Source organism: Haemaphysalis longicornis, unplaced genomic scaffold, assembly GCF_048455015.1.
Source record: "Haemaphysalis longicornis isolate Haplotype H1 unplaced genomic scaffold, Haemaphysalis longicornis Haplotype H1 scaffold_5, whole genome shotgun sequence".
In the NCBI taxonomy this organism is placed as follows: domain Eukaryota; kingdom Metazoa; phylum Arthropoda; class Arachnida; order Ixodida; family Ixodidae; genus Haemaphysalis; species Haemaphysalis longicornis.
Genome location: NW_027526385.1, coordinates 58771919 through 58789247, shown reverse-complemented (window position 1 = coordinate 58789247; position 17329 = coordinate 58771919). Strand labels below are relative to the sequence as shown.

The 17329-nt window shown below is 47.1% G+C and overlaps 2 protein-coding genes across 3 annotated transcripts; one reads left to right on the top strand and one right to left on the bottom strand.

Annotated features, from left to right (window-relative positions):
* The first annotated feature begins 3246 nt into the window (after positions 1–3246).
* LOC144138291 (oxidoreductase-like domain-containing protein 1) lies at positions 3247–3899 on the top strand. The gene has a single exon (XM_077670487.1). The coding sequence runs from the start codon at positions 3376–3378 to the stop codon at positions 3793–3795; it is 420 nt and encodes a 139-aa protein (XP_077526613.1). The 5' UTR covers positions 3247–3375; the 3' UTR covers positions 3796–3899.
* Positions 3870–16580, bottom strand: Nubp1 (NUBP iron-sulfur cluster assembly factor 1). 2 transcript variants are annotated; one of them, XM_077670485.1, is made up of 12 exons: positions 16383–16580; positions 16107–16162; positions 15875–15979; positions 14723–14859; positions 13124–13192; positions 12122–12154; positions 11941–12028; positions 11065–11219; positions 7638–7748; positions 6211–6313; positions 5840–5923; positions 3870–4282 (listed from the first exon to the last, which is right to left on the bottom strand). In XM_077670485.1, exons 1-12 carry the CDS (start codon positions 16556–16558, stop codon positions 4248–4250), a joined length of 1152 nt encoding a protein of 383 aa, XP_077526611.1. In that variant the 5' UTR covers positions 16559–16580; the 3' UTR covers positions 3870–4247. The 2 variants fall into 2 exon arrangements, with proteins under 2 accessions (XP_077526611.1, XP_077526612.1); XM_077670486.1 differs by having other exon boundaries at positions 16107–16180; positions 16393–16580.
* Between the last annotated feature and the right edge of the window lie 749 nt (positions 16581–17329).

The window sequence follows — 17329 nt, the reverse complement described above, 5'->3', positions numbered from 1 at the left end:
ATTAAGGAAAATGCACACAAAAAAGTCTTTTCTAGAAATAAGGACTGAAAGGGTTAAGCACACAACCAAATTCTAGGCGTTCCGTATCAGTTCATTTTCCTACAATTTGATTTGCAGTGCAGCATGAAGATGTTGCGAGATTGGCCTCAGCTGTAAATGTACAGTAGTGACTGCCATCGGAAGACGATGGCTACAAAAGTAGACATGTTGGCAGCAAGTGCCTTCACTTGCTTCCCACTCGGTTTAAAAACATGGGTCTACAGGCCTACTTTGTGTTTGCAATGAAGCGGTTGCCACCAGAAAAGCTCCACTCTTGGAGGAGCCACATTGGAGCATCTTTCTATTAGCTCATGGCCAGCCCACAGCGAGCATGACCAAAGCTGTTGGTGCTACAGTGTCCCTGGTGGGTTCCGCTGCCATTTGTCAAGCTAATTCCACTAGCACACGTTTTATATTGCATCCACGTGCATTAGGACATGGTTGGAACTTGACTGAAATTTTCACCCGAGGTCATTCTACGTAGTGGTGTATAGGTAAGAGACTTGTGAAAGAAAAAATTCTTCCACACCTTTGACGTAACTTCCCAAGTTCAGAAATTCATGTTTCATTCAAATGTGTAACTTGTAAAAAAACATATACCAATTCAATACTCTTGGGTACCTAACAAATGTCAATATAAATATTTCACCCCAAAAGTAACCCAAGTGCTGGCAGGTAACAGCCAAAGATGGCTGATGTCCTTGTATCTGTGATGTGCTGATGAATTAAGACCATGTCCATGCCGTGCTGAAGCTGCAAGGCAATTTGGTGTACGGTAAGGATCTCAAGGTGGTCAAAATTAATCCGGAGCCCTCCACTACGCCGTGCCTCCATCGTCTGCATTGCGTCAGCGCGTTAAACCCTACAATCAATCAAGCAAGCTGCAAGGCCATTGCCAACTGCAGTGATCTTTACCATTCTCTTGAGATGGCACTACATTTTTAGTACTGCACCCTAGTTTTTCATAATTTCTACTGATTATGGGGTCTAACGCACCAAAACCACACAGGTTATAAGATGTGCTGTAGTGGAGGAGTCCAGATTAATGTCGACCACCCGGGGACCTTAAAGTGTGCCAAAATCTCTAACACAAGGGCGTTTTTGCTTTTCCCCTTCATCAGAAAAGAGGCCGCCGTGGTCAGGGAACTGAACCCACGTCCTTGGGTTCAGTCGCACACCTCCTCCACTCGAGCCATTGCGGTGGGTGTATCATAATGTTTGTGTGCATTGCAGCGTTGCTACAGGCATGGCAAAATTACTTTGTGTGCCCAGTTAATTATAATACTAATTGAAATCTATAAAGGCAAGTGGCATGACCAACAAACAGGTCAGCCCAGCTTAAACTTTATATTGGAGAGAATTTCGCACTAAATGCTTATACTTATACCTGAAGTTATCAAGTTTGTTTTTTAAAGACAAAGCTCTATTATGCTGCATTTTTTAAGGTCATTCAGTCGGCGCGCAAGCTTCCCCTCGTCGCTGCGGTACCACGTGACCAGGCGAGGGTGAAGCGGCGCTCAGCGCCGCTGGGTCGCCCGTGTGTGCGCTTCGGCGCGAGCGAATCACGTGACCAGGCGAGGGTTTAACGGCTTCTTCCTTCGCGCTTGGTCCCTCAATCTGGCCATCGACGTGGTGCCGGCTGTGCTGTATGTCCGTGCTCTTCAGCGCAAGCGAAGGGCTGAATGCAATTATAATATAAACATAGCTAGTAGGCAGGCTGAGAAATCTCATGCAAAATCAAACTTTCACGTAACACTAAGTGTGTATCGCTCGTGATAACTAGGTTTACACGTATAGTTTTGCTCGTAACAAGGTGAAACTTGTTTACAACTCACTGTTAATGTAGTGAGGCGGTTAATAGAGTTAAATTGCCAGTGAGAAACTCGATTATTATTAGGCATGCAAAACATACGCTCTGCCCTCACAAACATGGCGGTGTCATTGGCTTCATCTAGGCAGAGCACGTTCTTACGTCGTTACTCCACGAGTTGGCGTCGAAAACGTTGTTTTCACGTCTGCCCACAAGTTTGCCCGTGAAAATTACGAGCATCGCAGGCTTGCAGCTGCCCAGGGCTCGCAAGCTTGGACGTTCCCTGTCTTCCCTATAGGCGGCGTAAAAATCGACGCCCCACGTGACCAACCTTGACCAACCTAAAGCGCTGTTTTCGACCATCAAGCCCACCAGACGGCGCAGGCAAAATGTTACTTTTGGTATAGAATACAAAACATTCATTCCGTGACTCAAAGAGCCCACACAGTTCGCTTACAATGTGTTATTTAAAAATACTATTAACAAGTTCCGCATCAAACATCTGTTGAGCAAAAATGTACGCAACTTTTTACGAACAGCCGACTGGTGCACCACCTTGTTTCTGAATTCGCAACCACAAAGCCGCCAATTCAAATTGAAACCGCTGCAACGGCCGACCGTTTCAATGTGCGCGGAGCACCGGTTTCGTGACTGTTATTGCTGTTATGTGCTTTTGCGTCCATCAGTTGTTGAGAGGACTGGCAAAACACGAGAATTGAGTGCTTGTGGAATGACAAATGTGGGAAATTCCGCATCGGAAGGCAGCTGTCGAGGCCAGAATATTCGATTCTTCAAACAGAAGGTGAGTGTTATGCACTCCGCTAGAAAGACGGTGCAAAGGAAACCGTTGTCGCCGTCAATACTTCATTTGTGCCCTTCGTTCGAAATCTTAGCGCAAGTGAACGAGTTGTTATGGCAAAAAAAAATGTTGTCACGAAAGCGACGTACAATTGCAGCGATCGAAATGAAATGATGTCCTGGCCTCTGTAAACTTGCGGATGTCAATAAACGATTTGTTCTCACTTGCTGCTCACTGTGGTCTGTGCCAGTCGAGGCCATCTGGTCACCTGGCGTAACATCACTTCACTAGCGCGGCGCAAGTAAACACGCGACCAGCGTGCCAGCCAGGAGCCAGCAGGAGCAGCCACGGCCGGACTCGACGCCCCGCCCCTTTCGCGCGCGGGAGGAGGAGAGTCGAGTCCGGCCGTGGAGCAACGAACCGGCGGCCGCCGTGCGAGGGCAGCCATGTTATTAAGGAGCTCAAGCGGCCTGTGCAAAAAGCATCCGCCATGTTTACAAAGCCGTGTTTACAGCGCCATCAAGCGGGCGTACTGGGTAGTTCACGACGCCGCCACTACGCTTTTTCTGGCACTACAGGCAAAGCTAGACCTTTGCTTCTCTAAAATCCTCCCTGTTCTGTGAGCTGCCTGCACGGTGAATGGTGTACGACCGCTACGACCCCGTGGTTCAGACATGGTTCAGCTACCGTGAACCTTTTACTTCACTGCACTGCTGGGGGCCCCCCCATGAAGCTGGCGTTCGGAGTGCTCGCAAATCCGCCGGGTCGTGCACCGCTCCGACGGCTGCTGCAAAGCTACGCGGGGCCGCGGCTTCGCGAACACACTCGGCAGCTGTCCAGCGGGTCTCGCCAGGACGATTCGGACGCTGGGGACAAAACTGCGACCTTTACCGTGCTGAAGGTTCCGGGACAGCCTGGCCAGCGGAAGTTTGGAGGTCCTCCAAGGCCCCCCGGGGAAGAGGAGTGCTGCAAAAGCGGCTGCTCGCATTGCGTGTGGCTCGTGTACGCCGAAAGTCTGGTGACATTCTACAAGGACGGCGGTGCCAAGGCCGCCGAGGCAGTGGCCACAATTCCCGACCCGGGCGTGCGTCAGTTCGTAAAAATGGAGCTGGACTACTATCTGAAGCACGATAAAGACCTGAAATGAAGGCTCCGGATGGATACTTGCAAGTACTTGCGTCGTAGTCCATTCGTGTGTTGGAGTGAAACAGAGAGGTGGTGTTGTGTATAAAATAGAAACTTTATACAACAGTTGCGCGTACTAGACTATTTCTGCGACTACTGAAAATGTGTGTATTAATAAATCTAAGACGTTCTCCAGCATATAGCTGCTACCCATCAGCAAAGCTGGCGGAAAAACCCTCCTGGACTCGATTTACCATTACCATTGAGCACGGTTTCACTTGCGGCTGCTTCCAAGGGCCACTTTGGCGGCAAGTCACTATTCTGGCTCATATCAATGTCTCTAAAACGCGTGTACAATAATCTGACAGTGCTATTCAATCTGTGCAGACTAGGCCCTTCACACACGGTTCGATGCCCACAGGTCGAGTTTTCTCCGTGAAAGGCTGGATGCGAGGATCTGGTGGTCGTGGAATCTCAGCTGGGCCGCACGTTAAGGGAGTCTGAAAGCTCTGTTGGAGAAAACAAAAAAGAGAGGGCATTACGCAACACGCTTTAAGACGGCATCCCAAGTTCTTGCACATTATCGATGGCTAGTAATAGACGCCCAGCCAGAAATGCCCAGGGGAAAAATAAATTAAAGGGTGCACTTGCAGAAACACGAACAAGTTCGGGAGTAGCCGGTCAAACGGTCCATACACCCAGCATTGTAGGTCAGGAGGAGCATTCGTGTTTGCCAAACTGAAATTTTACTAAAACTATGCGTGTTCGACCTTAGAGCTAGAAATAGAATGAAATTTAAGAAACGTGCAGCAAGGTCCACACCCAACAGCAGTGCAATAAGGGGCTCCACTGAGTGTACTACTTTGTGACGTTACGAGTACAGAAAAGTAACAAGAATGCGATTACTAGAGGAAGAAGACACACGCTCCTCTACTTCGCTGCCATATTATACAAATGGGTCGCGAGTACAGCAGAGCGCAATTTGAACGTCATCGTGGGAGCGCTGGCAAAGAAAAGCAGCAGCACCATGGCCCAAAATCATTTTTCATGGAGAGGGCCGTTGTCGCATGAAACAGCCAACGAGGGAGAGAAGAGCACGAAATCTTGATTTTCATGGTTCCGAAACAAACTCACAGAAAACAAGCGCCATTTAAAAACACAGGACGAGGCGTGGACGGGACAAGCGCCAATTTTTTCAACAAAACGTTTATTGCAGAACCAGTGCTTACTTATAAACACGTCTGGCTAGCATGAAGAGAGGAGGAAGGAAAGGGAAACATCAAAACGGTGGGCGAAACAAGAAAAACAGTGACGTACCGCCTACGACAAGAAATCCAGCTCAAGTTTCGATAAGGCTACAGACGGCCTGCTGACGCATTGATCCCCAGACCTTGTTATCTCTGCCGCTTCCACGCCTCGTCCTGTGTTTTTAAATAGCGCTTGTTTTCTGTGTGATAATGAACCAACACGCCCAAAGCTTTTCCCTTCCGAAACAAACTGCTAGTACCCGGGCACATTTGGTCAGTTGATGCTAGTGCGATAACCTTCACATCGCGCTCGGCTGTACAGAAAACATACAAAATGCCTTGCCCTCCCTCTCTGAAAAAAAAAAAAAAAAATCCTGTTCACACCACTGATAGAGGTAGCAAACAACAGTATCCACTTTTGGACAAACTTAAGCAAGCATTCCAGATGAAAAGAACCATAAAATATGCCCCAGCGAATGCAGATATTGTGACCCAAAACTTCTCAGTGTAATGTGCGAGAGCAACAAGTTGGCTCAACTTGCCACACAGCACACTAGATGTCTTGCTGACGCACTGAAAAGGAAACGAGACTGCCTAATGTCGTTCTCGGGTGCACGCAACCCCAACTCTGACCCCAGCCTGTGCTTGCTGCCTCAACCATTTGGCACTTGCGTTACCAGCGGCAATGAGGTGTGCAGGCTTTTATGAAAGCCTTGCTACAACAAATGCAATAAAAGAAGAGACTTCGACACGATATCACACTTGTAGCCCCATAAGCAAAAAAATGATACGAAAAGAAAGACAGGGGATGTTACTCACTTTGAACAACTTCCATGCATGCCTTGGCCGCCGGAGAATCGGGGTGCTCCCGTAGAAAGGACCTTCCCTCATCACAAGCCTTCGCTGTAAAAGCAAGAGGTTGTCAGAACATCGGTGCTCCGTTTTGCTCCCATTCGCTTTTCTAAAGAAACAAGACCTCAAAACAACCTCGCACACACTGTGCGTACACATCAGTTTAGCACTGTATGGGTATAAATTTGCATTGCCGCTTCTTTCTTTCTTTCATTGCCGCTTCATTCTTGCTTTCTTCGAGAAAGTCTCACACAAGAAACACCACAAATCAACTAGCGTTTGGCAAATTCACTGCGCTCTCATCCGAGCCCTTAAAAAATCATAATTCCAGTTCCTACCGAGTTGTGGGTCGATGGGCAGTGACCCTAAGAAGGGGAGGTCCAACTCTTTGCACAGAGCTGCTGCACCCCCTGTGCTCGCCGGGAAAATTTCACTGCGGACCTGGGAAAGTGGCACACAACAGTGAAGTCATTCACTCGGGTCGTCTGCACAACTTTGATTGAATATGCCTCGCAGCACGTCACAACCACACGGGAAAGGTGTCCTGGGTGGTGCGGCAGGGAGAGATTTACGCGCGACAAAAGACCCCCTTCACACTTTGCCATCTGGGCATAACCTTCAAAGGCCAACTGCACTCAAAATTTCGACCTCTTGAAAACCTTATTTTCGTATAGTCTGCCTACAAAGACTAGAATACAAAATACGACAGCTCAATTATGCGTATCTACGGCGCAAACACTGCCGTCGAAAATCGGAGGTTTGGAAACAGACTGAGAAGAGCGCGGCCATTACAAGCGAAGTTGCAGCTGGCCGAGCCGGCGACCGAGCGGCCACAAGCGGCCGGCCTGCCGGAGGGTACCTTCGCGCAACGTTACCCACTTGCAGCAGCCCTAGGAGAAAAACGCCCATCAAAGCTCGACCGATTCTCGTGGCTGGCCGCATTGTCACTTCCGCCTTATAGCTGTTTGCATGTTTAACCGGCAGGTTCAGCATCACCTGCGACGGAGCTATTTTGAACGTTTATAAGCTTATTTGGTTTGATTTTCATTTCTTGGCAAAACCAAGGGAAGGCTCAGACTAAAGGCGGACGCGGCCTGACAGAGTCCTCAGCCACCCGATTCACAGTGCACGTAATAAAAGTGCTGTTCACAAATTTGAACATAACAGTGCAACCATAATAGAAAAAACAGCACAAAAGTACAGCCATTAATACATTTCCTAGGTATGATACGAAGCACAGTTCTAAAATGCACAGAAGGATCTAAGTGTACAAAAGCAATAATCCGTACGAATTAGCTTTCAACAATTACACAACTATGTCACAATTACATAATAATGTATTTTATTTATTAATAGCGCATTTCACCGGGCTACCAGTTATGTCCCGGTCGGTTTGGTGGTACAGTAAAACCTCGTTACAAGAGACACTTGGTTATCAGAGACATTTGAATGAAGGCGGTTTGGTTGGTTTTCCTATGTTCGCCATGTTAGCAATACTGCATACAAGAGACCTTGGCTACAAGAGACACGTTTCCCGGGTCCCTTGGGTGTCTCTTGTAACGAGGTTTTACTGTACGTACTGTGCGTTCACAGTAAATTTGGCCGAGGTGAAATTTGAGTGCAGCTGCCCTTTAAAGCAGACAGCATTCCACAAACGGTGGTGCAAACACCAATCTTACAAGTGGCACCATGTGGTATTTTCCACTCTGGAAATTCAACGGAACAAATTTACAGCACCGGGACGAAAGGCAGCCTCAGTTCTCACCTGGCACTTTGGGCAGACAAATCCCCGCATGTTTTCAAGGACGCCCAGAATTCTCAGGCCCATTTTGCGGCAGAAGCCCACCTGCTTGCGGACATCTTGGAGAGACACCTCCTGCAAGCCAACCAGGATGGAAGGAGCAGCCATTGCCATCAACCTCCATTCTGTCATGCCAGGAAAGTGTGTGCCGTATTTTCGCACGTACACCCCGCACCAAAAATGTGAAAATTGCAGTGGCAAAGTAGTGGTGTGGATAATACACTTCTGGTGCAATGCGGAACCGTAATTAAATATGATGACATTCTGCACTGCGCTCTTAAAGGATCCCTGTAATTTTGAAGTTACTTTTCGGGCTTTACATCTGTTCTTTATGTCATGCAGAGATAGATGCAAGAAAAATTACCAAGATCCGTGTAGAAATGAAAGAGTTATCCAATTTTAAAATTAAAAAATACAAGCAAATTGGACGCTGCTCTCTCCTGAAAACCGGGGGGACTGCTGCTAATGACGTCGTATCGTGGGACCATTGAGGGCAGTGAAAGATGCTGCGCTCCAGACGTTTTCAGCCCACGGTTGTCTGATTGGGGAAGCTTCTTTCCGCGCTTCTTGACGGGGTCGGTAGGCAGCACCGCATCAACTGCGACTTGACGTTCAGCGCTGACAAGTAGAAGGCGGAGACCGCCGAAGCACCTGCCCGTCGCTGCGTTGATGTATGTTGCTGGGCTTATTTATCTGAACTCTACCATACTCTTCAAGCTATTTTTGGTTAACAGGGTCGCTGTTTACAAGTTAACCCCTTAAGTGCTTTATTTTTTTTAGAATTTCCCGACCAAAAGTGCCTATTTTTTTTATTGCTGATTTCGAATCTGATTGTACTAAAAAGTAGCTAGTCGATGTTGAAAAAATATTTGTACCCCACAGTTAGTGAAATCAACACAATAAAGTTTATTTCTGAAGAATACATAGGAAACCAGCTACCTGATGCTAACAAAATTAAAAACTTTATAAATAGAACACTTGCAGATGCCACATCTTTCTTCACTTGTGTAGGCTAAGCACCTTTGCAATAGCAGGAGTGCAAGGAATACCCACATCTGTTCCTTTGTCACTGGTACCCATTTTTTGAGGCGGGAGTGATCACTGGGAGGAAAGCATTTCAACTTTTCAGCCACTTTGCGATTGGTTTTGTGTACCACAAATGATATAAGTTCATCGTGCAGAAACTGCTGAATATATTCCATAATGTCACCCGGCGATGACAATATGAAAGTCTTGCCTGGAATGGCCAAGAATGGAAAGCGATGAGGCTTCACAGGAGGATTGTCCACATAAAGCAGGATCCACTCGCGAGCACTCGCGATGTTCGCTTCCCCTCTGTCTTCGTCATCACCGGAGGAGCTGCTCAATTCACCGTCATCGCTGTCTTCACTTCCAGAGACAAGATAAACATCTGTATCCGAATCAGCATCACTTGAAGAAGATGACGAAAATGAAAAGCTTCTTTTTCTAGTTGACGGGCCAGCTATGCATGGGTCGGCGCCACCGCACGCCATCTTTCCATAAAAAAAGCGCGCCTTGCCGCAGGTGAAAACTAATTCGTCGAGTAAATGCTGCCATCTAGTGGATGGCACGCAAACTAAGCCGCAGACGAGCGCTTCTCGTCCTGAACAGTATAGGGCAGTACCTATTCCGCTAAGACGAGCTCTGCTCGTCCAAAGCAGTTTGGTGACAGTTTGGGCAGGACGAGCTCTGCTCGTCCAAAGCACTTAAGGGGTTAACAAGAGCTACCCTAAAGTTATGCCTTGAGTACTTCTTTGAATTTAATTCTAAGTGTGGAGTGTGGGCGCTGCCTTTCTACTGAGGCTTCACAGGAATGAACTCCACTTGTGAGCTCACAGAAAGGTGAGAAATAGTCACAAATACTGTAAAAAAAAAAAAAAAACTTGTTAGACACACACACACACACACACACACACACACACACACAAAAACTAGGCCTTTGCGGGATCAAACTACCAACCTTCAAAAGAAAAGCCTCATGCGTTAACCACTCGGTCATTCCAGCAACGTGGCAAGTTGCAAGAATGTGGCATGCTCTGCCTGGGCATCAACGAATACTTTTGCGTGAGTGTAGTTTTTGTCGTTTTCAGAAATTGTGGCAGTGATAACGTTTGTTTATCATGAATTGATCTTGCAGATTAGCCCCGTCATGTTTTATTACTACAAGCACTTTAGTCAGAGCGTCCTCGTTTAACTTATAACAGGATATCGCACAGCAGCGATCTCTCCGACGCAGGCCAATTTAGTCGTGAAAGAATGAATGCGCCCCCAGAATTACAGTTGTCTTCGATAACAGGCTCCCAACAAAAACAGCTTGGTTGAATACGTCTCACGGCAGCCGATTGCACCTAGAGAGAAAAGGTGTGATTGCGTTTCGGTGGACAGAACGTCACTTCCCAGAGCAAAAGCACGTCTTCAAATGTCGAGACACTCAAGACGGATAGGCAACCCCGAAGCTGCTGCCCGCTTTGCGATTCTAGCTAACTACACCACTTCTAGCGCTGATTATAATATCTGCCGAGGATAGACATCGTCATATGGAACGCAGACGGTTGATTTGGCATACACTTTAGAGAACTGCGCAGACGCCTAGCGATGGTAAGAGTGGTTCTTCATAACACTGCTTGAAAGGGCACACAAGTGCGCAAAGTGGGTAGTAGTGTCTGCCCTCTGTTACTACGTGCGGTTAAGTTTTTATGCTTCCTTTAAGAAAAAAATACGACCTAAATCATTATCTACGCTTGTTTTGGTCGATATATTGACATATACAAAATATTGCAAGCTCAGCGAATCATAGAGAGTTCAGGGAACCCGTGTTGCGTCATCATATCCAGAGGCTTCGGGTGTAACGTAGGCAGTGCCGCATTTGCTTGTATTTGTAGACGTAAATATGGTCTAACTTTCTTATTTCCACACCGATCCTGATAATTCTTTTTGCGCCTGTATCAAAACGACACGAAGAACAGACGGAGGGCCACAAAAGTACCTGTAAGAAAAGCACTGCAGGGGTCCTTCAAACGAACCTAAAAGATAGCAAACCACCCTTTTATTTATAAAAGCAGTACACTGAGTTGAGGTAGGAGAACATTTTAAAGTGAAAAAAAAAAAAAATCACAGGTTTTTTTTTTTCTAAAAGTTTTAGAGTCGCTGGGGCTTGAACCCACGCCTTTCGCTCCAGAACTCGCAATTCTACCGTTAGGCCGCTTAGGCCAAACAGCAGAGCTCTTTAACCAGCACCTGCCACCAGGAAGTGGCAAGCTTGTACCTATCTGGTAACAAAATGTAGCCAACCCTGGAGGGGCTGCGTGTACTGCCCCTCCAGGGTCTACGAGTTCGCCGTGCGCCTTGTAGCAGTTGAAGAGCCGCCCACCTGTGGAGTGGTGACCAGCACGACCCCGTCCAGGTTGCAGTCCTTGAGGTACTGGGCCAGGCTGAGGTGCTCGTCCGAGGTGCCCGGCGGCGTGTCCACCAGCAGGCAGTCCAGCTCACCCCAGTCCACGTCGCGCAAAAACTGCTTGATCATCCCTGGAAAGGGGAGCCAGGGAGAGGATCATTGTGGAACGGCAGAATCTCATTTCGACCTACTGCTACGGGGCAGTCTTTGCGGAGCTTGCCAGCTGATCCAATGCTGGGCTAGCGAGCGCACTGCAACGAGTGCAACAGGTCCTGTCCTTTGAGTAAAAGTTACACCCTGTGCAAGCGACTGGCTGCATGTCCTCCACAGGACCTGAGCCAATCCCCACAGTGCCAGGTGGCACACTAAAAGAGACGCCCGATTTTCACTCCTCCAGAAGTTCCAAACTGTTTCCTCGATAAACCACGGCCAATTTTTCATGCACACCCAGTTCCATTCTTGGCCTGCACACGTTTAAAGTGCATTAAATTTTTCTTGTTATCCCTGCATCACTTGCATGGGTGATTCAAAATTTCTGGACATCTGGATTGAGCATTATACACACCACCCTGCCTCCCGTCAACAATTTTACATGGATTAATTGCAAAGGAACGTATGTTACGGTTTATTCTCTGCGTTACATCGGATTCCACTGTTTCGAGCAAGATGTATTTTACTGGGTTCTGTCCGGCCAGAACAGAGCAACGAGGTCACAAAAGTGAGCAACGGCAAGCCCCTGTGGCAGTACAATCTCGTTGCTGTCGCCTGAACTACTGCAGCAATAGTTGCATTCAGTTCCCAGCAATATTTCCCAACTTTGGCAAAGGTTGCAAAATAGCAGCAGTGCGTTACCGTTCTTGCGCGGTCCCCTCCAGATGACAGCATCTTCGGGTGCGGTCAGGAAGCCGACAGACATGAGCGACAGGTTGTCCTCCGTAAACTGCAACGCAGAAAGAAAAAAAAAACAGATTAAAAACAGGGGCAGAAAATAAAAAGCAAACTCAACAAGAAGAGAGACGATGGTGAAACGTACCACTGGTGACCAGCCAGACGCGCTCTGATGAACCTGCAGGAAGATCATAAAGCAACAGGAGGCCGATTAGAAATGTTAGGCCTTTTTGAGCGATTGCTGTACAATGCTCAAAGCATTATACCTCGGTGGCAGCACAAAAAAATCTTATGCCCTTTAGTGAGTGGTCCAAAAAACAACGGGATTAGGAAGCAATGTGTGTATTTAGGTTGGCGTCAGCATCGAGCTGAATCCATCACTGCTGCAGAATGAAGGGCGCGGAGCAGCCCCAAGTTAATTGAGTAGGCCGAGTATGATAAGGTTTCTGCACTTAAATCGTGAAATGAGTTAAGCTCACTCGCCTGTCTGCTATCGAATAACCTGTTCGTTATTATGTTCTACGAGCCTTGTTGTTCTAGGGCGTGTCAAGCAGAAAATAATGATCGTAAATAAACGCTACGGACAGGCTGAGCTCTTTCCTGAGAGCTTACCCTAGCACACCTTTTTACATCAAATTATCACATTGAGATATACAGTAGAGTCACGACACCTCAAATTCGAAGGGACCTCAGGATTTTGTTTGAATTATCAGAAGTTATCAAAAATATTACTCGGGGCAGCATACCAACTGTTGTTGTAATGAAACATTTTCATATATATTTAATAATAAAATATTCGCTATGAAGCAATTTTGGTTACGTGGCTTTGTAATACTACATTAAAAACATGGCGGGTCAACCAAAAATTTTGAAACCTGTCTGAATTAACTGAGAGTTTTAGCTGCCCGAGTTTGATTTATCACTAGTCTATGTCTATTGCCTTTCATTAGACTTACAGCTGATGTTGCAGCCCTTCAAGAACACGGCACAAACCCAAGTCAATCAAAGTAAGAAATTCTACTTTCATGCGTGTAAGGCGTGTCTGTAGAAGACTGGCCATCCCAACATATGCCGAACACAATCGTCTGCACAGGCTGGCCGCCCTGCAACCTCCAATGCCAGTAGCCACAGAAGGCTTTGTGCTCACCTGTTCCCCTTCAAGGCCCAAGATTCTCGGCTGTGAGGGACCACACACATCCACGTCCAAGATGGCAACCTGGAAGGGAAACGGAATGCCTTCACAAGTACGGTTTATGCACTGCGGCAGTGCAAAAGAAGGCAAAACGAAAGCACTCGGCTGTGAAGGTATTGCACATAGTCACGAGGCCAGCACACAAATGTCAGCACAGTTCAGTCGATTCGACATGACAACAAGAGCTTCTGCTATTCAAACCCTGTCGCAATGCTTCCAAGCACAGCTTGACAACAGACAGCTTGGCACCCCTGTTCAGTGTTTATTAAGGCCCACAGGCCTCAGCCATTACATCAGTACAACAGACTTGAGTACAACAGACTTGAGTACAACAGACGTGAGTACAACAGACCAGCAGGGGCAACTGTGCTGTAAGCATACTAGAGCAGCCATCATTTGGTGCACCCCCCTTTCTTCCCGCCCCAAATTCTTGTGAATAAAGAGAGTCAATTTTAAGGGAATGCATTTTCCTGCAGTGGTGTTACCCTAGACAAATTGTGTTACAATCAGTGAAGTTATTTTCATAGTATTAAGACAAGCGACAAGCCAAACAAGAGAGTAGCCACATCTTGTCTACTTTTTCCATTGAAAACTTAATATTGACTCTGAGCCAGTGGTTTTTTTTAGCACTTGCAATCTTTACTTGAGACGGGAGGGTGTGGGAAATAGTTGTCAAGCGATCGAAGGTACAACTATCGACAACTTTAACTCGTAAATCTAAAATAAATCTCCCCCCACCACCCCTTTCCTTTCTATCACCAAGAAGCTAACTTGCTGTTGCGAAAAACACCAGACTAATTTCCGAACCAAGGCTCCACTCAATCCACCTACACTGCTTGATGGAGTTAAAGGCAGTGCTGCACCAAGTCGAAGCTTTTACCAGTGTGCAGCATGAAGTACTGAAACAATTAGTGGACCCAGAGTGCAGGACAGCTTTGTAGTTATACCTTACACAAAGGAAGGTGGACAGGGTTGACTACCGTAAAGTTCGGAAAGAATGCCCACCCAAAGTACAGAGATATCAAGTCAAAAATACGGGGTGGACTGTCTTTCACACCAGGTGCGAAAAACGAAAAAAGTGGCCGCACCACCAACGAAAACTGCAGAATGTATATCAAGAAAAAATACCAGATGGGCGAACTTTACGCTCAAGTGCGGAGTTGACAGATAAGTGACCGGATCAACACATGAATAGATGATTCACGTTTATTTTGTGCACTCGTCTGCGCTAAATTAATCGATTTTAGGGGGTTCGTTATCTTTGGGGTCTTCTAGTCAATTGAATATTTCACCCCTAAAAGGACGGGGTGGTGGGCGATTTTTCGGGGGTGGGGCGTTCGCTTGGAACTTTACGGTAACAGCACTGGCAGCATCAGCTCTGAACTGCTGATTCACCAGCTAAATCGAACAGACTCCAGCTTTACTTCACTGGTTACTCTGGATGTGCTCCCGCCACGTAAAAAGTTTTGATTTTTCGGTGAAACGTCTTTTTTCGCCCAGGCACAAAACGTGTGGAGCTCAGTGTGCTAAGTAACGAAATGTGCGGCCATTTACATTGCGTTCTGGGTTGGCCAGCGAAAGCCCGTTGGCCAGCAGGGAGGTGACGCTGCTTTTCCCGACACCGCCCTTGCCGGACAGCACGAGGACTACGTGCTGGACCGATGACAGCCGCTGGGCAATGACGGCCACATCTGCGCAGAGGGGAAACACAACGGCACTTCAAATTAGATCTTCTACACTTGAGCATGTGTTGATACTAGACATTCACATGCATGAGCTAGACATTTTCCAAGTCCCTCTCTGGTATCTTGCGCCCGAGTCTTCGACTTACGACGATGCAGGAGAAAGACAGTGCCTTTATCAAGGCTTCAGTAAAGGCAGATTTCGCCGTTACTGACAGGACCTCCTATAAGCAATGTAGCATACAAAGTGATCAAGTTCTTCACATTCAAAAGCAGATCCATCAAAACCGACACAGAATATTCTTCAATGACATTGGCAAGATAGATCAGCAGAGTGTTTAGCTTAGATGTGTAAGGACGACAAGCCTCACGCTTTGGACCACGCCAGCCAGTTTGTTTTTTTACTTGAGTCATGATTTGTCTAATCGGGCAAACATCAGTGGGGGGCTGAGCCCCTTCTTTTGAACAACAGGGACGGCTCTAGCCACCCTGATCCGTGATTCAACATTACTTTATATTTCTTCACATCAAGTTAAGTGTGGGTACTGAAGCAATTCTTTCACGAGTTCTTTCTCGGTGTCACTGAACAAAACAATGTGGGCCGAAAATCTCAAGCGCGCCTAGAATCCCCGCCTTCTCTTGAACAATTTGGGCGAGATAGGGCCTTCCTGATAAAGAACTTTTCCCTCTTCTTGGGAAACACCATCCTCTCTGTGCCTCCCGTGTTTATGTCTTCCAAGAATCTCATGCAAGTCCCTTTTATTTATCAATTTCCCGATGTTCCCAGTACTGCAGCGGTGTCTACACAATGAAATGGTGTCATGTGATGGTGTTTATTATCCCCTACGCCTTTCTCCATTACCCGGATGATTGCATGAATCCCGGATTAGTAGTCAGAAAACTAGCGTCTCGGAGAGCTCAACGCAGAGTCTGGTACTAATCATCGTACAGCCCCGTCATTAAAGCAAAGTGACTTGGTCACCGTACTTTCTGGACAGACATAAGCGCAGACGCGTGCACTCACCTGGGTCAGGTCCTTTAACCGCACCTGACGCACACAAACGTTGATTGGGGCACCCCTGACATGAGGCGGCCTTGCCAGCGAGGTTGCTTCCAGTGCCGGGGCAACCTGACAGAGAGCGTTCAACGCATTTAATTGTGGACACAATAACACGAGGAGCAAATAGGGCTTTCGGCAGTGAAGCGAAGACGGCATAAAAATATGCGCACACGCAGAGCGCACAAATGTTACGTACTCGCTGGAGCGTCTGCTGGTACGTCGGCCATCGTACAGATGCGACAATACGCCGTCACGCCGTCTTTGCAAACACATCCGTATAGGGGGAGAAATGGCTGGAAACGCTGATTGGTCAATGTGTGTGACGTCATTAAAATATGCATGACGTCATTATTTTTTTGGCGTTAGATTTGTTTGTTTAGTTGTTGTTTCTCCCCAGAAATTTTTCTCTAGTCTTTGGTAAAGCGCTAGAATGCCTAGCGTTTCCAGCCGTTTCTCCCCTTATACATGGGACTTTGCAAACAAGCGGTTCAGAGCGCGTTCCATTGCAAATTCGATGTGCGAGCAGAGCAAGTCTGAGTGCGGGCGCGTTCTTGAGTCAACACCATTTTGGCTGCCGCGTTGAAGAAACTCAAACGATAAATAACTTGCCTTGTTAAACTTTTTTCGTGGAATGCTAAAATCATTCATAGAGATAATCGCCTCGAGTATTACTGACTCGTACGAGTTCTAGTGGCAAAGTGTAAAGAGAGTGCAAAACTGGAATGTTCGTTTTGCTCCACTGGGTGCGCTCCGCTGCACTGCGTGTTGGTGCGCCAAGTGTGATTGCTGGCGGGAGATCTGAACTCTTAGTTCGGAAACTAGAATTTAAAAGTAAATTTAAGCCAATTACGCTTGATCCTATTAGCAATCGGTGGCTGCAACTTTTTTTATCTCTACTCCTATTGTATTATCTTCCAATTTTCTTCTATTTCCTGTTTCTGCTTGACCTAAAATACCTTTTCTCTATGGGAAATGTAACCCCGCTCGTCGGCTACTTCTGACGCTTTTATAATTCTAAATTTCTGGGATTAAAATGCCGTAAGTGTTCCAAACTAACGTCCCAAGTTACGGATATTCCTCTAGCCCCGCCCACTGCGGCGTCAGCAGGTCATGACACGGGTCGACTATGCGCAAGCGCGTATAATCTGCAACCATCTGCAACCGTTGCGTTATCTTTTACTCGGGCCTCTCCCTTACCTTAGAAAAGAAGAAATGGAGGAGGGGGTTAAAGATGTGCGCACAGTTTAGGGGGCGTATCTAAGAAGCCGTATAAGCAAAGGGGCAGCGAACGTATAGGTTTATTCGGCAGCTCGCCGCCACGTAAGTATGCGAGTCGGCTACGTGTTGCTCTTCCGTCAGTTTGCTCTTACGGCGCAAAGCGAACGGGCTAACTAAAGTCATTCCAAGAGATTTTGCAGC